The sequence below is a fragment of the Lampetra fluviatilis genome, chromosome 12 (genome assembly GCF_964198595.1).
Source record: "Lampetra fluviatilis chromosome 12, kcLamFluv1.1, whole genome shotgun sequence".
Taxonomy (NCBI): Eukaryota; Metazoa; Chordata; class Hyperoartia; order Petromyzontiformes; family Petromyzontidae; genus Lampetra; species Lampetra fluviatilis.
In genome coordinates this window covers 2,631,037-2,654,706 of record NC_136286.1, presented here as the reverse complement: position 1 = coordinate 2,654,706, position 23,670 = coordinate 2,631,037, and the positions used below count along the sequence as shown (strand labels likewise).

Below are 23,670 nucleotides of genomic sequence, written 5' to 3'. Positions count from 1 at the left end.
GGGACGTTTGCCTGGAATGTGCATTTGTTTTTTTACTAATAGTTGGAAGGTTAAGTCACATTCTTAAAACATGATCCAAACCACAAGAGTTAAGTACATTAATGTCACTGTATTTATTTTACAGCCAGTTGAGAGTCCATTGAGACACAGTATCTGTTAGAAGTGAGATCTGGGATCAAATACAAAAATAAAATGTGGGTACCTTAGATTAAAATTTGGTTTCAAAATATAACCATGACTAAATGTACCATGAGAATAAAAAATATTTGTACTGGAGGAATCCAATGAGCGATAACGCTTTTATTCACATGTCCAGTAGGGGCGGGGAAGAACGTTACACCGCTACGAAAACACGATGGAGTGTAAAGTACAAGATAGGTAAACAAATCGCCCAAATTATTGGTTATTTCGGTAAAGTCGCGTAGAAGGGAAATAATGAAATAAAAATAATCAATTCTCACGACGTTTCGATTACAACACAAGCAATCATCATCAGGTGTGAAAACCACAGCAAGAAAATTTGAAAAAAGTGGCGGTTTTATTTGTATTATTTCCCGTCTACGTGACTTTACCGAAAGAACCAAGAATATGAATCCCCGCAGTCACGAAAGCTTTAAATCGACAAAAATCACCCAAACACAAATACAACTAAACCAGACAGCGCCCACTGAGGTATTCGCTTTATAAAAAATTAACCCGTAAAAACAAAGTTTTTCACTATAAATCCTTTATATGCGTGGCGGCTAGAGTCCTCTCGTCCTCTGGCTTGAGATGGCTGCCACCTATGGGTTAGATGATTGCCTGCCACCATTAAGCAATTGGTAATTAAATATAAAAAAAAAATTCCTAAAAAGTGTAAAATTTTGGAAAAAAATTTTCACGAAAATTAATTGTCACGCACAATGAGTCTGTGGAAAATGTCAGCTCGATTGGATCACGGGAAGTGGGTTAAAAAACGACCGAAAGATTTGCACGGTCGTAAGCGCGCAAGCAAGTGAACTTAATATAAAGGATTTAAAAAGCGACCTGGCCACAGGATAGTTCAACAAAGAGTGGCTCATCATTTGGATAGTACCAGTGCCAATAAGGCACCCGAAGCGTTTACGAAAAAATATTTTTTCCCCGATTATAAACGGTCTGGATTCACACTGGAATAATGACAACACGGAGTCCGGACCCTGGGCGGCGCTCTAGAGAAGTGTGCGGTGCTGGGCAGAGAGAAGGCGCGCCAGACCGCCACGTGCACCAGTTGAGCTTCCCGTGTATTTTGGTGCTAAGGTTTGGATGTTTCAAATAAAAGTTAATCGTGTTTGGACGTCAACGTAAGTGCGAATTGGACGTCGCTGCTTTGCATTGTCCGGGTTCAAACTGCCCAAACTCTGGGCCATGCTGCGATGGTTTAGAATCGATTTCCTCCAGTAACACGACACCAAATAAGGAATAAGGTTCCATTTTAGGCTTCACTCCCATCTCCCGCACAGTACCAGGTGTTTAACTTAACGGCTAAAGATTAAGGGAACAGGCTCGCATGTCAATGAAGCGGCCGCACCTCGTGCATCGGCTGGCCAACTTGCACGTGTACGGCAACGTTGGACGAAGTTGAACAGTCGACCGCAACCCGCGAATCGCCGCCACCACTTACCCATCTTAACGATGACAGTCGTGATTTGCAGCTACTCGATGAAGGAAAGGGCTGCCGTTCCGGTCATGGGGATTACTTGACCATACTTCACCGTGCTGGTCAGTGTGGGTTGGTAAAGCGTGCGTTCAAGACCGGTTCAGATGTTACTCGCCACAGATGCAAGCCGAGGTCGAGACTCAAACTCGGGTCGTTGGGTTTGAAAGCACAGCGCGCTAATCATTGTGTCACCGCTCCACATGGCAACACCCTGATTCCGCCCGTGAGCGTTCGTACCTGGGATTAGTCCGAACACACCTGGGGGGCGGGGGGGGCGAGTTCTGGCTATCACTTTTACCTGCACGGGGGTTCACCAAATCGGGCCTGGCGATTGGTGATCGTGGAGGTGGAAATGTGGAAACATTTACTTCAGGATACGGGAGTCCTAATACTGGTAGGAACCTCGTGGTTACACCAGCCCACAGGGGATTATTGTGTCCGTCGGTCGTGCAGGGAGGGGCTGGGAGGGAAGGGTGGGGCTGGGTGAGGAGGGGCTGGGTGGGGAGGGGCTGGTGGGGAGGGTGGGGCTGGGTGGGGAGGGGCTGGTCACCCCATGGTGCCCTTATAAAACTCAACGTTTAACCTACTCACGCCGGCTTGTGCCCGCCCTCACAGTCGGGCATATTTGCGGAATACACCACGCCGCCGTTGACCCTGGCCATTGACCGAACAACCCAATGTTCCTACCAGCTCCCTCCGCAGGAATGTGTTTGAAGTGAAATTCCAGTGTTTTTCTTTACTGTACAGGGTGGTCCAGATGTATTGTGATCTCCAATCAATTGGGTTTTAACATGTATTTTACCCTTTCCATATTAATTCATGTTTTAAATAAGCCTTTAAACATTTAAGTTTTAGAGAATTTAAATGGGGATCACAAGACATCTGGGCCACCTTGTACAGGTAAATTGTTTCAGCATTCATGTAGCCCGTTAGGCCTACAGATATCGAATTTAGATGTAAATAAAACACGTATTCGTGTTGTGCAACAGGCCCCTGATTAGCAGCGACTAATATCATCCGGAACGGTCCCGAGGGCTGATTCTGCCACAATCATCCATCTCGCCTTCGTGTGTCCTCTGGATACGTCAGTCCTGTATATAGGATACAGAACAATAATAATCTACAATAACAGGATATTGTTATGCATAAGCGTACCCTGTACTGAATGTGTGTATGTTGAACTTCTTTCACACAGTACGTAGCCAGCGTGATAATCGGAGGTGCGGGGGAAGGACAACACACTAGTGGTAGTGCCTTACGCCGATAGGGCCTCCCAAACTAAGCCTTGCAGCATTCCGAGTGAGAGATTAAGCCCTGCCGATAAGTGACCTACACAGCCTCATCCCTCAATGTAGTTGGGGGCCGTCCATAAATGACGTCACACACCTGGGGGGGGGGTGAGAAATGTGACGTCACATCAAAATGCGCAACTTTAAATAAATATAGACAACACGTTCTACTTAATTAAATAGACGTTTTAATAAATGTTTTCTCCTACAACATCAGAGTGCAGCGGCACGTTAAATACGCACTACAATGACAATAGTTTAAAGCGATTTGAAGCATGTTTTTTTTTTGGGGGGGGGGGCAGAGCTTTGTGACGTCATATTTGAGGGGGGGGGTCTGACTTTTTGTGATGCCGTGTGACGATGAGGGGGGGGGGGTAAAAAATCGTCCGAAATCGCGTGACGTCATTTATGGACGGCCCCTTGGTCTCGGCCCAGGTGAGGTGGCGTTGTCAGCTGTGGTGCCGCGTGGCTTCCACGATTCCGATCTCAATCCCCCAAACTCGAGCCGCCTGAGGTCGCTTGCGCCAGTTGCCCCTTCAGACGGTGGTGGAGGCGGCAGTGAATTAGGGCACGAATTTCCCGCCGGCGTGCTTGGAAAGGCTTTGCCAACGCGTTTGAGTCGTTTGCTCTGCAGATGAACCCACGCCGGCGACGTCGCTTCGGTCTTAAATTTTGGCGCTGTTCGATTCCGTGGATTTAAGCTTCCATCCGTTAAAAAAAGAACAGAAATTAAGGAGCACACGCCTTGAAAAAATAACTAGGCCACGCTCAAAAATCAAGTAGACGTGGTCGTTTGCAGACAATGTAGATTTTAGATGAAGGAAAGTCAATTTTATTTTCGCTTTAACACCTGCGTGCCTATGTGGCACGAATCGGCCACCCAAAGTGCCATCACATTAATTATCGTACATCTGTTAAGATGAACACCTAATATATATTTAAACCCGGCGCGTCTGTTTAAATAATTAAAATGGTAAGGCAAGCTGGTCTGTCATGATAGCACCTTTTCAGGGCTACATCATGGGACCTCCTTTGCCAGTACCAAAATATGATAATAGGTTTTCCCCTTTTTTCTGGCAACAAACAGGTGCAAAGATGTTAAAACACCAAACTGAAACCTTTTTACAAGGAATCATGTCTGCATTAACCATAATGCTTGTGGTCAAAATGCAAACAAAATAATATATGCATTGTCTTTGAAACGGATTGGTCCACACCATGTCTTTGTGCTGTACGCCTTTTGGCGTCCTCTGGTCTAACACCGTTTTGAGACTAGGCTCAAAAGAAAGCTGTCTTTTCTGTTTGATTGTGCCTGCATCATCTCCCCACGGCCCCCACGGCCGCACACATAACTTCATAACTTAATTAGACGCACGTAATATTGACCACTCGGCACAAGCAAACTCCGGTCGGTGCGACATCCTGTGTTCTCAAGTTGTATTCCAGACCGACACACTCATTTTATAGGTGAAAAAGAAAAAACATCGATTCTCGCATCGAATCACCGGTGGATACCTAATTGTGACCGAGGGATTGCGAGTTCGTGGGAGGCGACTCGTGGAGTTGATACATAATGTGCACACATAATGTACACACGTAGTGCACACACAATGTACATACACAATGCACATACATATGCAAAATGTGTATTCATAATGTACATACATGACGTGCATGCATAATGTGCATGCGTGATGTACATACATTACCTATGTTGATTAACTGTGAATAACCCAACCAATAATTAGAGATATCCCCCCCCCCCCCCTGGTCTTCGCACCTGATTAGCTCACAAGCCACGTTTATCCCCCGCTCTATTGAAGACGGAAACAGGAGGAGGCTTTCTCCACAACTCTGGCTGTCGCCTGATGATGCTGGTTGTTGTAATTGCCGGCGAAACGTCACTGTAGTCGTTTACGCGACAACCCTTACTAATTGGCTGTGTCGGATGGTGGCGGGATTAACGACACAACATTTATATTTACGCGATCTAACCCCCCCCCCCCCAAAAAAAAAAAAACCTCTTGTGGATAATATTGGTCGCGCGGAAAGCCCTCTGCTGCTGCTGTGTGTTCTACGCAGTCGGCGCTGTTCGTACGCCTCGCCACGAGGGGGGCGACTCGCGCTTAGCAGCAACAGCGATTCGTGATCAACACGAGACTTTAAAAAAAAACTCAAACACATTTGTTTATTTGACCAGGTAGAAAGGCCCCAACTGAGCTACACAGCTCTTTTTCAGAAGCGACCTGCCTATCACAAATGATAGCTCAACGAAGTGGCTTGTCGCGTGGAAATTCATAGCAGCCAAATATTATGAACGCGTGACGTTGATTCTAAACGTGGAGGGAAAATTCGGAGGACCCGGAGAAAAATCCACGCGACCACAGGGAGAGAGAGACACACAGACTCCAAATATACAGGCGTCGGGGTCAGGCTCAAACCCACGACCTCCTGTATACCAGGCGAGGTAGTTAACATCTCGCCACCGCGGCGCCCGACACTAACGTCTCACTCAACACGTTCCATAACTGTTGCCTTAAAATAAAAATAAAACATGCATAATAAGGCGATGCTTTGGGCAACGGCCCTTCTTTATAGCACATAAATTATGCATGTATGCGAGGTATTTCATTATCAATTGTTTATTTATATTATGTGTCGTTGTGCTCCACTGCCAAATGCAGTGTCGGCAAATAATGTGCATGCTTAATGCCGGGACTCGTGAAACGGGACACGAGCAGAGACCAAGACCATGGTGACATATGACCGTGGTGCAGGAGAGGTGGGTGATCAGTGTCAGAGTGGAGTTGCTAACCAACCCTAACCCCAACTAGACAACCAGCCACTACAACGAACACTTACCCTAACCACCAAGCCAATCACACACTCGTACTAGCTCTACCACCTAGCCCACGGCTCTCTGTAAGGACCGCTTCGTGACATTTCTGATGGATCCGCCGTCTCGTATGCACGTGCATTGCTGCACTTGGAATATCAAGTTGTTGTTTTTTTTACCGAATTAGAAAAAAATGTGGCACTTCTTGTTATTTTGGTTGCCGATCCCTGACCGAGCCAATCATCGTACCAACTCTAACCCTAACTACATAGCCCATCATCAATTAGCAATAACTCTACCCCTAACTCTAACTACATAACCAATTATCAACTCGTACTAACTCTACCCCTAACTCTACCTACATAGACAATCATCCACTCGTACTAACTCTACCCCCTAACTCTAACTACATAGACAATCATCCACTCGTACTAACTCTACCCCCAACTCTAACTACATAGACAATCATCCACTCGTTCTAACTCTACCCCTAACTCTACCTACATAGACAATCATCCACTCGTTCTAACTCTACCCCCAACTCTAACTACATAGACAATCATCCACTCGTACTAACTCTACCCCCAACTCTACCTACATAGACAATCATCCACTCGTACTAACTCTACCCCCAACTCTACCTACATAGACAATCATCCACTCGTACTAACTCTACCCCCAACTCTACCTACATAGACAATCATCCACTCGTACTAACTCTACCCCTAACTCTACCTACATAGACAATCATCCACTCGTTCTAACTCTACCCCCAACTCTAACTACATAGACAATCATCCACTCGTACTAACTCTACCCCCAACTCTAACTACATAGACAATCATCCACTCGTACTAACTCTACCCCCAACTCTACCTACATAGACAATCATCCACTCGTACTAACTCTACCCCCAACTCTACCTACATAGACAATCATCCACTCGTACTAACTCTACCCCCAACTCTAACTACATAGACAATCATCCACTCGTACTAACTCTACCCCCAACTCTACCTACATAGACAATCATCCACTCGTACTAACTCTACCCCCAACTCTAACTACATAGACAATCATCCACTCGTTCTAACTCTACCCCCAACTCTACCTACATAGACAATCATCCACTCGTACTAACTCTACCCCCAACTCTAACTACATAGACAATCATCCACTCGTACTAACTCTACCCCCAACTCTAACTACATAGACAATCTTCCACTCGTACTAACTCTACCCCCAACTCTAACTACATAGACAATCATCCACTCGTACTAACTCTACCCCCAACTCTACCTACATAGACAATCATCAACTCGCACTAACTCTACCCCTAACTCTACCTACATAGACAATCATCCACTCGTACTAACTCTACCCCCAACTCTACCTACATAGACAATCATCCACTAGTACTAACTCTACCCCCAACTCTAACTACATAGACAATCATCCACTCGTTCTAACTCTACCCCCAACTCTACCTACATAGACAATCATCCACTCGTTCTAACTCTACCCCTAACTCTACCTACATAGACAATCATCCACCCGTTCTAACTCTACCCCCAACTCTACCTACATAGACAATCATCCACTCGTACTAACTCTACCCCCAACTCTACCTACATAGACAATCATCCACCCGTTCTAACTCTACCCCCAACTCTACCTACATAGACAATCAACCACTCGTACTAACTCTACCCCCAACTCTACCTACATAGACAATCATCCACTCGTTCTAACTCTACCCCTAACTCTACCTACATAGACAATCATCCACCCGTTCTAACTCTACCCCCAACTCTACCTACATAGACAATCATCCACTCGTACTAACTCTACCCCCAACTCTACCTACATAGACAATCTTCCACTCGTTCTAACTCTACCCCCAACTCTAACTACATAGACAATCATCCACTAGTACTAACTCTACCCCCAACTCTACCTACATAGACAATCATCCACTCGTACTAACTCTACCCCTAACTCTACCTACATAGACAATCATCCACTCGTACTAACTCTACCCCCAACTCTACCTACATAGACAATCATCCACTAGTACTAACTACTAACTCTACCCCCAACTCTACCTACATAGACAATCATCCACTCGTACTAACTCTACCCCCAACTCTACCTACATAGACAATCATCCACTCGTACTAACTCTACCCCCAACTCTACCTACATAGACAATCATCCACTCTTACTAACTCTACCCCCAACTCTACCTACATAGACAATCATCCACTCGTACTAACTCTACCCCCAACTCTACCTACATAGACAATCATCCACTCTTACTAACTCTACCCCCAACTCTACCTACATAGACAATCATCCACTCGTACTAACTCTACCCCCAACTCTACCTACATAGACAATCATCCACTCCTACTAACTCTACCCCCAACTCTACCTACATAGACAATCATCCACTCGTACTAACTCTACCCCCAACTCTACCTACATAGACAATCATCCACTCTTACTAACTCTACCCCCAACTCTACCTACATAACCAACAAGACACTCGCACTTGCTGTCCTCATAACCTCTCATCCAGCTGCCCAACCAGCCACTCATGACGCCGTCGGGATATTTAACGAGCAACTTTTCGAAAAGGTGCGAGGCGGCCCACACACTTTGCCACGGACGCATTTCACCTTCGTTGGGACTCATCAGCGAACCGAACCCCCAGTCGGAACCGTCTAAAGCAGCGTTCTTCATTGATCAAGGCCCCCGGGGCCAAAGTGTGAAGACACCCCCCACCCATCATCATCATCGTCGTGATGTGGTCAAACCCAACAATGGTTTCGAGCGTGTGGCGGCCCTCACACCTATGATGTCTTACCGGCGATGCACTCACTTCGCCCAGCGAACCCTATACGATCGCTGCTCTTGTCGAGTTCCTCGTATTTATGAGAGATCGTCAGGCAACCGTGGACAACTTGAGACTGCCTAGGAGAGAGCTCCGGAGAGATTGGGTCCCGAGAGCCAGCAGCCAGCATTCTCGCTTTCATCGGTACCGCAGAGGGGTTTGGCATTCGGCTGAGAATCCATCTCTGGAACATTGCACCTTTAACAGCACTCGTGTCTACGATAAAGCAAGGTCGGCGTGGAAGCCGATGAAGACATATATACTGTCCATACTGAAAAGCAAACGTAGTATGTTTGAGATGTAATATCGTGTTGGGCACATGCACAAATGAATAGGAAGAGAGCACCGTGTACAAAACGGTGTATACTCTTAAGCTTGTGGACGCTCCCCAAGGTGGGCACTGCGTGCAATGTGGACACTGACCGTGGTGGACAGTTCCTAAGGTGGACACTACCTGTGGTGGACACTGCTCAGTGGTTGCTACCCGTGGTGCACGCTGCCCAAGGTGGACACTGCACGTGGTGAACATTCGTCTAATTTTCCACCACAGGTGATACCGACCAAGCCCCTTGACTCACGCACTTATTTATAGCCGATGAGGGTTGCGAGTTATGGGAGCGTGGCGGTATTGCGTACATGATGTTACATAACACGGTCACCTGTGCGCCTGAGCCGCATCGTCTGATGTTATCGCGCCCCTTTATAGCCTCGGTATAATTACTTTTAAATATTACCCAGCAGGTCTCCCTCCCTCTCACACAGCATCGTTCCATTGGGGTCCCTTCTGTTGACAGGGCGGAGCGTCAGTGATGAGTTTTGTCGGACCCGCTTGATGGGCTCCCTCAATTCGTCACCTCGCCGTACTGACCTGGATGGTGAAGTATGGTCAAACAATGCCCATGAACGCATAGGGAGGCCTTCATCCAGCAGCGCATTAACAAAAATATGTAAATTGTTACTTTTTTATTGTTATTACTCTACATACGTTGAGAGATGTCCACTGCAGATTGAATCTCAATGAGGCTTCGCCTGGTTAAATAAGGGGCCGTGGGTGGAAGGCTGCTTGGGAGGGTGATAGGTAAATGATTAATGTCCTTATTAACGAGCTGCAGGGCGAATAGGTTTCACATGAGGACTTACACATTTACGCTTTGGCCACTGAATGTTACGATGTAATAATGTCGTGCCTTGGCCAATCCACTGCTGGATGAAGGCCTCCATCTCACACAAAACACCCTGCAGAGACGTCGACAAGTGAAAACAACGACATACTTTATTCATATAATTTGTGCAAAAGGCAACATTTTCTTATCCCTCACACAAGAACGGGTAACAGCGCGCATTCTCCCACTCCCGCCCCCCACGCCCGGCCCAGCTAACCCGGCTTCAACAAAATAAATTTGACCACAGTTCACACGATAGTAGGTAGTAAGGGGCAGCGCAGAATTTGCATTCGTCTGTCAATGCACTTGAGAGTTGCCCGTCGATGCTGGCCTAGGTGCGACGCGTCGCCACGGCAGCCACACACATTTCACCTTTGGTTAACAAGAAAATAACGATCCAAATATACATACGAGCGATATTTAGCAAGAATTTTGGATTTACATTTACTTACCAGGCATGTCATAAAATAAAATAATTGACCTTAAGACACCCCCCCCCCCCCCCTTAAAAACAAGTATGGTCGCTACACTAAAGACTTGACTTTTTTAAAAAAATTCCGTTTAAAAAAAATATTCCTGCATGTAATCCAGGAGCATAATCGTGACGAAACATTAAAAAATAACAATGCTGGAGGGGAGAATACAACCTAACTACATTCTAGATAACTCGTGTATTCATCTGAAATATAATGCCCCTGAATAACCTCTTGTTATGAACAAACTCCGGATCGACGCCCTGTGCATCACCACCAGTGCTAAAGCAGATGACCGCAGAAAGCAAAGTCGGTTTTTTCTTTTATCCCCCCAAAACCAAATTCTACAACACCTCTTCCCCGCACGTACAATCAACGCAGAGAGCTCTCCAATCCCAGGCAAGTGCGTTATTACCATTTATATCACATCTTGTAACTGCGTCTCTGGAAATGCTAAAGTGATTACACCTCTTTGTGGGAGGTCAACAGAGATTGTTGTTGGAAGAAAATCGACCCAAGCCACAAACAAAACGCGTGCATTTCCCAACACTGGCTTAGGGCAGCAGAATGGTGTGGAGATACCCGACCTTAAGCTGATGACTTTAATGTAGTGAACCCAACGTAGTGAACCCAACGTAGTGAACCCAACGTAGTGAACCCAACGTAGTGATGACGCGGCCGGAGGTGGACGCGAACTGGAATTGACACTTGGCCAACGTCTGCAGAACACCCTCTCTCTTCCCAACGACAGCATCGGAAGAACACGAGACCCTGGCAACAAGAGTCTGAAACTGAACCTGCGTGTTGACAATGGAGAGGAGAGGGCTCCACGCAGCAGGGTTAGTGCATCACACTCACGGGCGTAAATTTTCCAGCCAACTGGCTCCCCCACCCACCCTCCCTCGCTCCGCCGCACAGGCAGTCGGCGTCACAGCGGGGCCACGACCGCGAGCGCCGTCTTCATGCGATCCTCCAACCCCGAGCAACGAGTCATTCATTGGCACAGCACAAATCTCCGTTGCTACCAGTGAACTAATGTTTACATCGCTATTAAGGCAGCTAGAGCTAATATTTAAATTAATGATTTTTTTTACAGTTATGTTATAGATCTATAAGTTGTGTGCGTGTATGTACACATACATATATACTGTATATATACAATACATGATGCTCATGGGCTTTTGTGCGCAAACTGTCAATTCAATTGTCATCTGAGCCCAACGGTAAAAAAGCAAAAACTATAGAATATGACGCGATTAATCTTAACGTACGAAAGCAAATCCAGAGAGAGAATACATTTCTTCTGCTCCAACATTTCTACGTGGGAAAACCCAGCAAAGTAGCGTTTAGTGAAACCGTCAACGACAACCGCGCGGTCGCAACGTTGACAAAAAAAAAACCCCGGGGGGAAGCTGCACGGCCCCCCCCAACCCCAAAAACCAGCCGCTGGCGGGCCGCGGACCCGTCGGAAAAAATTGCACGTGAAGGCTTTGATTTGAAACGAAGCTGGGCGAGCCACGGGGTAGGCGACGGGCGACGGGGAGAGCGACCGGGGGCGTCACCGCGTGGAGGCGAGTCCAGATTGTGCCTCGCTTGTCTCGGCACTCAAATTCCGTCAGCAGCTCACAGCGCAAATCGCCGTGAGGGGGTAGGGGGGCAACCCAACAACGGCGTCGCCAAGGTCAGGTCTCCACTCTCTGTTTTAAAGGCGCAACCAAAAAAAACCAATAACTCTTTATCTAGGCCGCGTGACCTTCGCGGTCAGAAACGAGTTTTGAATCTCTGTTGGTGAAAAATGAAGAGTTTGAAGCGACTCTCAGGTGACACCCCACCGTAGCTAGGGCTTGAACAGCATCCTTGTGGAGGTGCCCTGCGTTAGCGCCCTGCTGACATCACTGCAATGCCATAGTAACTAAACAGGCGCAAATCCACAGCCAATAACGCGTTTGACAGTAACTTTAAGTTTCTCGTCAACTAAAAGTACATCACCCAGCACACAACCTGCCCATGTATCTACAAGGGATCATATTTTTTTGGGCCATGTACTCCCAGGGCTTGATTTGTCACTGAATATGTTCTGGGTCACTCCGAGACTGGTGTAAGTGGCACGTGACTGGCAGTAGCCACAGCACTGCAGCGAGAGGCATACTGGTTGTGGTGTGCCGGGTGCCGTAGTCTTTTCCAGGCCACCGACACGGTCAGACCCAGCTGTAATCAAACCCCGCGTAATCCTTTCACAACGATGAGAACGTGGCAAGGCAACGTCAGTGACGCGAGGTCCACAAGAGCAACGTCAAGCGGGTGGCAGACGAGGGAAGGCCGACACGGAGTGGGGAGGTTGGGGGGGGGGGAAGGGGGGACGCTCTCTCAGTTCTCAACAGGCGTCGGCGCGGGCGGGGGCGGCGCCGGCGGCTGAATCGGCGTCACCACCACCTGCACCACGAAGTCGCGCGGGATCTTCAGGTCGGCGAGCGCCACCCGGTCGGCCAGCAACCGCCCGGCGAAGAACCAGCGCTGGCGAGTGGGCTCGAGCGAGGGCTCGGCGATGCAGAGGCGCCGCTTGGCGTGCGCCACCATGTCCGTGGTGCGCGCCGTCAGCGTCACGTCCTGGCCAGTGGAGAGGCGCAGGCGCAGCGGGTACTCGCGCCCGCTCGCAGAGTCCCCGTCGGCCGCGATGGCCGCCGCCGCGTCGTCGTCGTAGGCGCCGCCGTCGTCCTCGGTGATCAGGTTGACGGGTGGCACGAGGCAGTAGACGGGCAGCTGGTAGCGGTTGCCCAGTTCGTCGTAGCAGTCCGTCAGCGTGCCTGCGCGTGCGTGGCGAGGCGACGGACAGGGAGTCACCATCGGGGATCAGTGCCAAGTTTACTTTCCCGAGGGGAGAAGCAGCACTGGCTATTTAACCGTTTAGAGCGTTTGTAAAGTGACCGAAAGGTGTTCCACAGTTGTTGCAGGTGATAACATTGAGCTCTAACAGGCAAATATAGCGCAAGACGATGCTACTGGCATTATCTGAAATAAGTAAAACCTTTTCTTGAAAGCATTGCGTGGCATTCCTCAATCGTCTGAAATCCAAAATGATCCGACATCCAGAATTAAGAGGAAGCCTGAATTGTGTAGGATTTGGGCTCAAATGTGGTTTGCAATATTGTGGAAAGTTGAATCACGTGGGATTTAAAACGATACGCAATGCGGGACACTCATCTTGTGAATCTGGAACCACGTGCAATCTATAATCGCCGGAACACGGCGAGACCGCGGTAACGCACCGTGCGGGAGGGAGATGCTGGCCCCGTCGGCGATGGCCTGCGCCAGGTCATAGTCGGAGCACTCGAAGGCGTAGGCTGCGGCGCGCAGTGCGTCCCAGATCTCCTTGCGGCCCTCGAATGCTGGCGCCGTGTCCCAGAACTCGTCCCGCTTGCTCCGCAGCTGCCCCTCCGTCATGGGGAACTCGCTCTTCCACTTGGGACGCTCCTTGCGCAGTGGCTGGTTCCGCCCCAGGGCCACTGTGGTATTCGGGGGGGGGGAGGGGGGACCCGCAAGGGGAAACCGGGGAGAGGAATCAGTTAAGGTCAAGAAGTCAGCACGACGCCTGTCACCCCATTGTCATTGATGCTGCCACACCTAAGCATTGTTTCCCTTCCTTCTGCTTGATCCCAATTGTTGCACAGTCGACAATTGACCTTCGAGCAGCACACCGTCTGTCTAGGTCTTTCCGTCGGTTGCCGACGTTAACTATTTAGTCTCGTAATACATGGCAGATTTTATTAAAAGTAACTAATTTTCTCCCCCAGGTTTTTTTAAAAACTTCATTGACATGCGACAACAAAACACGTCTCCATAGCTGACAGTGAGCAGTCCAGGATGATGTCGTGCGAGACAACAAGCCATGACAGATGAAGTGACATAATCAAGGCCAAAGAGCGCTCACTTGCACATGGCACCTCTTGTTCCCACATGTTTGCATCGTCTTTTTCGATTCGCGTGTTTTTTTGTCACTGTTAAGACTAACAAAAATGGAGCTTACCGCCACCGGCAGAGGCGTCTCTTGCTCTCATATTGTATTTGCAGTTTGTTTGAGTCTCGTGTGTTTTGTTTACAGTCATTAAATGCCTCATTTGTGAGTTGTGCAATATTCCTTAAGGCACCTGTGCTCGTCCGCAATATTGACTTTTATCCTCGTTGTGCTGTTGCTGCTGTGCTCACACAAACGCCACGGACCTCCCTGGTAAAATAGCCAGGGAATCTGGCGAAATGGGAGCGTCATCCGTGCAACAAATAGAATTTTAAAAAATCAAACAACTTGACAAAAGGGGGACACCTTCCATAACTCTCACGGTGAGCAGGTACAACGCACCGGTGAGCCACGAGGAGGTGACACCACAGGACTAACAAGAGGCTCGCTGACTGGCGCAGGGCGGAGAGTCTATGAGCCGCGGTATCCTGCGGAGGAATGCGTCGTGGCGGCGAGATGGCTCGGGGGGGGGATGAGACACGGAGACGCCGCCGCCGCTGAATGACTGGGTTTGATTCAGGGATTCAGCAAGTTTATTTTTTATTTTACCAGGTAAGGCCCACCGAGCTACGTAAAATCTTTTTCAGAAGCGACCTGGGCCACCACAAACGATAGCACAACGAAGTGGCTTGTCGCGTGGAGATTTATAGCAGCCAAATACCGTGAACGCACATTTATTCTAAATGTGAAGGGGAAAAAACCGGAGGGCCCGAAGAAAAATCCACGCGACCACGGGAAGGGAGAACACACAAACTCCAAATACACGGCAGGCATCAGGGTCGGGATCGAGTCGATGGTCTCAAACCAGTCAACGACGACTGCACGACAAAACGACGTTAAATTAGCCGTTTACTTCATTTGCCTGAACTCCAGCTGTCAGATTCGCACGACTGTTTGAGTGACACGCAACGAACACCATTTGCAGGGTACGTAACAAGTGTGCTCCTAGTGTGGACGAATAGCGATATTGATTAAGTGACTTGTTCAGCAGTTCTGTGATGTCATCTGCCAAGGCAATTCGACTCAACAACGTCCATTTTATATTCTTGGATCTTTCGGTAAAGTCACGTAGAAGGGAAATAATAAAATAATAAAAATAAAACATCATAAAATTCTCACGACGTTTCGGCCACTACACGAGCAGCCGTCCTCAGCTGTCCTTGTGTTGTGGCCAAAACGTCGTGAGAATTTAATGTTTTATTTTTTTTTATTTCCCTTCTACGTGACTTCAGATCCAAGAATATGAATCCCTGCAGTCACGAAAGCTTTCAATCGAAACGTCCATTTCGTCGTCAACTTCAATCGACTGTGGTCATACAACCCAAACTATCGACCCACTTTGTAAACCAAAGTCGTCTGCGCTACTTCAATGAAGGAATAGCAAAACTCTCTGTCCTGAAGCCCCCTTGTTATGGCCAGCAGAGCTCGACATTGGCATGCTGCTGCTGCCGAGTAAAATATAATGTGCCAGGGCAATTCTCCAACATCGGCTGGTGCACTACCTGTTGCAAGTATCCTCGATGGAAATGTCCTGGTCTCGTGACGTACTGCTAACATCACAATTGGAATATAATTGGGACCTCGTGGGGGGTAGTGGAATGGAAGAAACGTCAGCTGCGTCAACTGACAGCGTGTAGCAAATTACACTGCACCCACGCCCTTGAAATAACAAAAAAAACCTACAAACAAGTTCCTCTGAAAATAGCTCCTCATTGTGTTGAATAAATCGATTTGATTGAGATTCTCGCCCGCAGGACTGCACTGTAATTAAAATGCTTTAGAAATTATATATTTTACGTACATGTGTTTTTTTTTAAAATACATAAAATACTGTATACAGCCACACGTCCTGCTGGCTCCTAAAACACCAGCGGAGAAACCCGACACGCCGGGGTGCCGGTAGGTGCACGTGGGGCCCACCGCACGGCCTGTCCCGACCTGTTCGGCACAGTGCGCCGCGAGTTCACGCTTCGGGAGCCGCGTGAGAGACGCGCTATCATTTGCGCTCACCGGAATTAAAATGCTAAGCAATACGATGAATCAACCACACATTTACACACATGCGCACACACACACACATGCGCACACACCTCGGCCACGTATGTCACTGCGCCCCTGCAGTGACTTGAGCACGCTAAAGTTAGAAACGCAGTGTTGTTGCCAAGTCGAAAATATCTCCCCCCTACAAAACCCGATCAGTGCGACCGCTGATGGACAAACCACGGTCTCCCTGCAGGCCGATTCGAAGTGGGAGGCCGAATGCGGTCACCGGACGCGAAGAAACGAAGTCGCGAGCCCGATCCAAGATGCAACTCAGGATACCGAATGAAACGTGGGCTTCCGTTTATGCGATATGTGCAACCTGCACGTGGCAGGGTAGACAAGGAACTATTGATCCATTTACGTTCGCCCGTGCACCAAATCGTGCGTCAAAGGATCGATTACACTTTACAGAAAATTATACGCCGATTCGCCTGCGGCTGTGTGGAACAAAAGACAGCGAAGAAACGAGACTGAGCACGAGATGGGGAATGCAAACATGACGGTGCACTATAACCGACTGTTGAATTGAGCTGTAATCCCGATAAATAACTTGTCAACCTGTGCAGCATCGACCATAATCTACGCATTGCTGGATACAGGCGTCTGCCGACTGCGTATCCCAGCAGCAGCCTAGAACACCCGTTTTACGCAATGGTGGTCGCCCATCCAAGCACTATCCAGTGCCAGCCCTGCCGAGTTTCCAGGACAGTATTCCTAAACAAATAACAGAATAAGAAGTTCAGAAGTTTATTTACCCGAGTAGAGCCCATTGAACTCAAGGCACTCCTTGAAGGGCAAGTGGTGATAGCAGCATTATTAAGAGCCGTACTTTAACGAGCTATAACCCGCCAGGATGTACACATATCTAAATATAACCAGATGCAAGTCTAGTGACATCAGGGATAGGTCTGTCTCCCAAGGGAGACCTGGGGTAGGGGTCTCTCTCCCAAGGGAGACCTGGGATACAACAACACGATCGAGCAGTAGGAGCACTTAGGCAAACTACCGCAGCCTTAAACCAACATCGGAGCACTTATCTCTCCGTCCTTCCTGCACGGCAGATAGCCCAGCTGCCCGCTATGTCCACACACGGCGGCGAGGATTTTTTTCATCATCATAGGCGCAAGGCCTTTGGACTCGGATGAGACGGTCATTGTGCACAAATAATAATCGGGCCAGTGTTTGGAAACAAAAAGCCCCCATCCCCACGAGTTATCAGCATTTCCTTTCGCCCGATTTCACATGACGGCTTTGTGTTTTTTTCCCACATTTTTTGAGAAAAGTGGGGTGGGGTTTTGTTGGGGTGGGGGGGGCGCGCATTATTTCGAACTCCCCCCCCCCCATTCGGAGAGGCAACAGCAGCACCAGCAGCAATACAAAACGTGGCAGCAGCGCAACCGCGACGGAGGCGGCAGTAGCAGCAACACAGCCGCGGTTAACAGCAACACAACCACAAGCCGTTCATCCACCCGCATTCCTCCCGAGATGGGGGAGAAGGGGGAAATGCCAACAAAACAGCGCTGCTGCTGCTGCTGCGGCTGGAGCAGCAGACACGGGCCTGGATCTGCGCTGGGGTCTGCATTCCAGAAGCGAGGCGATGATGATGATGTCGCCTTGATCCAAAACAGGTTCTCGAGAGGAGCCCGCTTGGCTCAGCTGCACTCGGAATTTTGAGCGTTGCAGCACTTTTTTTTCGGCAATGAAATGGCGTTTGGGAGCGAATAGTCCATTACGGATTTCGGCTTGCGAGCGCTTTCGATTACCGCACGCGTCTCTGCATTGCCTGTCTCACATCTTCAACGCCTGTTCCCCCGTGATCTTGTTCCTCTATCGGTTGACCAACCTTCACCAATCGGCACGGACCCAAGTGTGGTTAAACAGGCCCCGACGACCGACACCGTGTGGGCGCGGCCTTCATCCAGCAGTGGATTGACAATGGGCAAGCAACGTGTACTGTAATGGGCTGTGACGAAACCTATCACATGTGAACGCACCGTGCGGTTTCAACATTGGCGCGTGCCAAACTGGCCCATAGTCACACTCAACAAGCGGCGTGGATTTGATTATAAATTCCTCATTTTTTGGAATCATACATATTCTATGAACGATTATCAAAGAATCCATTAACAAGCCCAATTATGACATTCCGTTCCGTCTACGCGCCTGACCGAAGCTCTCATCTGAAACCGCACCCTTCCTCCCTCTCACCTCCGCCAGGCCTACTCCTCTTACCGCTCTCCAGCAAGACAATTCAGTTTTCAAAGGTCCGACCGTGAACGTTGTGACGTGGTAATGTAAGGCTGTTTCATTCCCGTGGTTGAGATGCCTTGCTTTGATGCATCTTCTACAATTTACCAATCACATCTCATAAAACTTGTGCAACACGTGTGCAGGTGTCTCTTTAAACACCTTCTTTATGAAAACAAGTCGTTTAATGTGTTGATTTCGAACAATTTTTTTGGGACAGGCATGGTGGCACACACCCCTGATCCAGCACTTTGGAGGCGAGCATTGGTGGATCACACAGATGTGTAAAACTCCCAAAGCTGCTACGCTGTCAGGTGGGCCCGGGAACTGCGGTTCACCACGTGGGTTTGTGAACCCATCTGTGCAGAACTTCGAGTGAATCCCCTCTGTTGTGAGTTTTATCCACATTCTCCAGTTACCTCCCACCTTGAAAATGCTCAGGATCCTCCTGAAGAACCCAAACTTTCCTGGGTAAATAAAAGAAATTGCAATCAATATTTTTGAGGACAAACCGAGATGACTCATGATAGCGTGGTGGAATGAGATATGAGGATAGTGGATGTGACAAAGTGGCACAGAATAGAATCTGAGCAGCCGACCCCACGCAGTTATGACTTTTGGCTTAGAAGAAGAAACGGCAGGGCGGTGACAAGGCAACACTAAAACACCGATGCCCCCTCCATGCGCTGGGTTGAACCAGAAAAGTTGCCACGCAGTCCCCAGACTCGAAAATCCTGCTCGAGGCTCAAACGCGACCGGCAGAACCTGCCCGCTGCGCCAACTGCTGGGAAGAGCATTGGAATCTGAACAAAAAGAGGCAAACCCTTATTGGCAGTTGAGTGCTGAATTTGATGAGTTTGCGCGCGCGCGCGCACACACACACGTACATGCCTGTTTGTGTGTTGTGTGATGTTGCGTTCAGCTCAAGGACCCTCCCCTCAGACCAATGCCAACCGTTTTCTCATGGCGGCTGACAATCCGTGAGATTATCTGCCCTATGCAAGCAAGGGGACACGTTCGGAAATTTCCCAAGCCAAATTCGCTTTGCAACACTGGAACCCGCCTCGAACACGAGAAGGCAACGGGAAGATAGGGGAGGCGCTTTGCATGTTCGCACATACTCGGCGGACTTTTCTACTTTACACTGCGAGAATTTAAAAAATGATTCCGCGCAAAAACTAAAAAAACTGAAGCTGCTGGATTGCTTGCAGTCTGGCAGCGCGGGTTAATAATTGAACCGCACGTGGCAGAGCCGTGAGGTGGCCTGGCACCGTCAGCGCCGTCTGTCGTCCGCGAGCACCTCACCAGCTTCCCCTCTTCGCTCCCCACGGGGTTGGATTACGTGGCCTCCTTAACCCTTTGTAACCATCCCGACCTCGGGGCGCAACTCTTTTCGCAAACGCCATCGCATCGTAGGCCTGACCTTTGCCCGAGCCAGTGCTACGTGTGACAAGGTTGGAAACATTCAACACTCGCCAGCACAAACAAAAATAAAAAGTCGCAACCTTCATTGTTGCCGCCGCTTTGTAAACAGAGAATGGCTGCAGCAGCAGTGGTTAGCAGGCTGCACTATGAACCTGATGAAGTGAATTGGAGTCTCAACCATAGTTAATATTAGTGGATAGCTATATTTGAACCGAATGTGGGCTAACCCATCTTCCCTGACCAACATGGTGAAAAGTATGGTCAAACAGTGTAGAGGCCTTCATTCAGCAGTAAATTGATAATAGACTCAGAATTATTTTCGACATAACAGAAACATACATAGCAGTCCAAGACGGAGCACATATTGAAACTTCAGGATAGCGTGTTTTTCAGTCATGAGGTGGGCTCAATAATGTAGGAGCGCTCTTTTGACATGTGCTTTCGCTGTCTAATAACTCTTGTCTTGACAGTAATTCAAATCTTGACTTCATGGTGGCAATGATGCAGCGTATAATCGTGGGCCCTGTTAAAATTTGACATTGGTTAGCTGGTGCGATTGACTTCTTAAATAAAACATTTACACGGCTGAAATGCATTTAAAAAATCCCTGATTTAGCCTACAGATTGCTGCGGAAAATGCTGTCATCGAGTACCTAGGTAATGTTGTTCACACACCAGAGGCGTTGCTCGTTTAAAGCTAAACTATTTTTTATTTTACCAGGAAAGGCCCACTGAGCTACATAGCTCTTTTTCAGAACAACCTAGCTCTTTTTCAGAACAACCTGCCCACAAATGACAGCTCAACAAAGTGGCTCATCACGTGGGAATTTTTAACAGCCAAATACTCTAAACGCATGTCGATTACAAATGAAAACCGGAGGGTGCGGAGAAAACTCCACGCGACCACGGCGAGAGCATGCAAACTCCAAATGTACAGGTGTCAGGGTTGACAGATGTCAAGGGTTGGGATCGAACCCACAACCTCCTGTATACCAGGTGCGGTAGTTCACATCTCGCTGAGCAACATATTAGAAGCTGACAACAGCTTCAGACTCCACTTGCCACTGCTGCTATCCAGGGTCCAATAATCTTACTTGGCCTTGTTGGATTGCTAGTGCTGTCGTGAACCACCGCACCACCGTTCGCCACATCATCGTCGTCATCATTTAATATTTATACCGTGACTCCTGCGGCAGTACACCTCGAGGCGCGAGAACAAAGGGGCATTTGAGATAACGACAAAAGAATCACTCAGGAAGTGATTGCAGAACAAATGCAAAGTGGAAAAATAAGCCAGTGCTGCACAGACAATATACTGTACATCGGAAACACTCGAATAAACTAAATTGAAAGTCTAAACTGCGCTCGTGACCACACTCTTGTTTGTTCGCTTCATGGGAGTTATTCATATACCATCTGAATATAATACTCGCGACCGAGAGCTGGACATACATCTCGCGTTACATTTGTCAACAAACAAAACACTGACGCTGTGCAGGGATATGTCATGGTTGCATTGGGGCAGTTTGTCCACGAGTAACAAGTTATGCATATGACACGGGAGCTGCAGCTGATCGATGTTTTAAGAAGCTATTAACCTCCCGCAGATGTGAAATTATTCAACCAGCTCGTGTGCACGTGTTAAGTTGACTTACATCACTGGAATGTGAGAGATGACGAGGGATTTGGGAGGCCTTCATTCAATACAGTAGTGAATTAATCATGACTCCTGATACCACCCAAGTCCGTGTGGCAGAATATGACCATTATCATCAATCACCAAGTCATGATTTATCCACGACTGCATGAAGAATGTAACCCAGCCATGCTGGATCCCCCTCTTCAATGCTGACCCCATACTTCTCCCAGCTCAGGCATGCCACTTTACTGCCCCCGTGCCCTGCCCTGTCTCCTCTGTTCGGGCACCCTACCCCAGTGCTCCCTCTGTCCCGTAATTATCCTCTGTGACATAATGATCATGCCAATGTCATTTATCCAGGAAAGCCTCACCGAGTCTCGAAACACGTGTCCAGGAGGGGCCCTGCTACATCCGAATGTTTGGCCAATTCCATTTTCAAGGAGATTGTTTGGCTTTGTTTGGAAGGAAATCGGAGGAGTAACCAGGGAAATCCCACCAGGCATCAGAGTGCATAACACTCAAAACTCCACACGCACGTGTCTACAAACCCTCCCGCTTTCCTGCCATATCCTGGCCACTGCTCTCGCAGCCCAGCGGATTTGGAAATTTCACGAGACATCTGGACGTGATCCTCTAACGCTTGCCTACAATGCATTAAATCACAGGTGACACCATACCCCGGCATTACTTGGCTACCCACTGACCCTAGAATGCCGACTAAATCAACCCCGCGATTCCCTCCCTTCATTCCACAGCTCGCAGTGTCCGCCTCCATTCCGATCGCGGGTTCCACCGTCATCCAACACATTGGGGCGCCACGGTTGGCTATGTACGGTGCGAAGGAAGTTCAACATACATTACCTCACTAACGGAATAACCCATGACCCTTCTCATCTGCCCTTTCTCTCAGTAACCACCCCACACACCCAACTCTCCCTTACGTGGTCAACCCAATATACTACCAAACACCCTTTGCTACGTTGAACCATTGCCACCATAGCCTAAATGACCCGACAAATTGAAGACAATCAACCCGTGAACTTCTTTCGCACCGTCCGTAGCCAACTGTGATAATCGAAGGGGCGGGGGAAGGACAACAAACAACACAAACAACTGTTCTAAACCATTCCTACCACGCTTATGTGGCGACACTTTGGTATGGTGACAAAAACCCAATAACCCAATGCCCTGTGCGCCCGTGCGCCCGTCACCCCGTGAGTCCGTCACCCCCGTGTCTCTGTGCACCCCGTCAGCGCGTGCACACGTACCGCCCGTGAGCCCCCCGAGCCCCCCACTTACCGCCCATGAGCCCCCCACTTAACGCCCGTGAGCCCCCCGAGCCCCCCACGTACCGCCCGTGAGCCCCCCGAGCCCCCCACTTACCGCCCGTGAGCCCCCCAAGCCCCCCACTTACCGCCCATGAGCCCCGTGAGCCCCCCGAGCCCCCCACTTACCGCCCATGAGCCCCCCAAGCCCCCCACTTACCGCCCGTGAGCTCCGAGCTGCCGTGCGCGCTCCCGGAGGTGCCGCGCCGCGCGCTCACGCAGCCGCCCATGTGGCAGCGTCACCCGCGCGCGAGGACGACAGCAGCAGCCTTCGCATTGGCAACCAGATAAAAGTAGTAATTACAACGCGCACGCATGCACGCACGCATGCACGCACGCGAGAAAGTAATAAAACAACTAAAATAAAATTTTATTATAAAAAAATGTGAACTCGAAGTGGACGAGGAGGAGCGCTACGCGAACGGGACGCGGCGAGACGCCATCGCCGCGGGTGACGTCACCGGGCCACGTGACGCGCGCACAGCTGACCGAGGTCGTGACGTGACTTCAGAGGGGGGCGGGTTCGTACGGCGGCCATCTTTGTAAGGGACGGGCAAACGCGGGTTTCAATTGGCGGTCGAAGCGCGGTTCGGTGACGTCGGCAGCATGCGCAGCCAATGGAGACCCTCGAAAGAGGGATCTTA

General features: G+C 49.0%; 1 protein-coding gene across 1 annotated transcript; it reads right to left on the bottom strand.

The window, feature by feature from the left end:
• Positions 1–9,949: 9,949 nt before the first annotated feature.
• LOC144935046 (ubiquitin domain-containing protein 2-like) lies at positions 9,950–23,476 on the bottom strand. The gene is made up of 3 exons (XM_078861359.1): positions 23,187–23,476; positions 13,602–13,838; positions 9,950–13,139 (listed from the first exon to the last, which is right to left on the bottom strand). Exons 1-3 carry the CDS (start codon positions 23,254–23,256, stop codon positions 12,703–12,705), a joined length of 744 nt encoding a protein of 247 aa, XP_078717485.1. The 5' UTR covers positions 23,257–23,476; the 3' UTR covers positions 9,950–12,702.
• Positions 23,477–23,670: the final 194 nt, after the last annotated feature.

What these genes read in the sequence shown, in the direction of transcription:
- LOC144935046 (XM_078861359.1), bottom strand. Translation starts at nt 23,256, where the DNA reads ATGGGCGGCTGCGTGAGCGCGCGGCGCGGCACCTCCGGGAGCGCGCAC. An exon ending in CAGCTCGGAGCTCACGGGCG is followed by an intron (nt 13,839 to 23,186) that starts GTAAGTGGGGGG and finishes CGAATACCACAG; the next exon opens with TGGCCCTGGGGCGGAACCAG. An exon ending in CAGCATCTCCCTCCCGCACG is followed by an intron (nt 13,140 to 13,601) that starts GTGCGTTACCGC and finishes ACGCACGCGCAG; the next exon opens with GCACGCTGACGGACTGCTAC.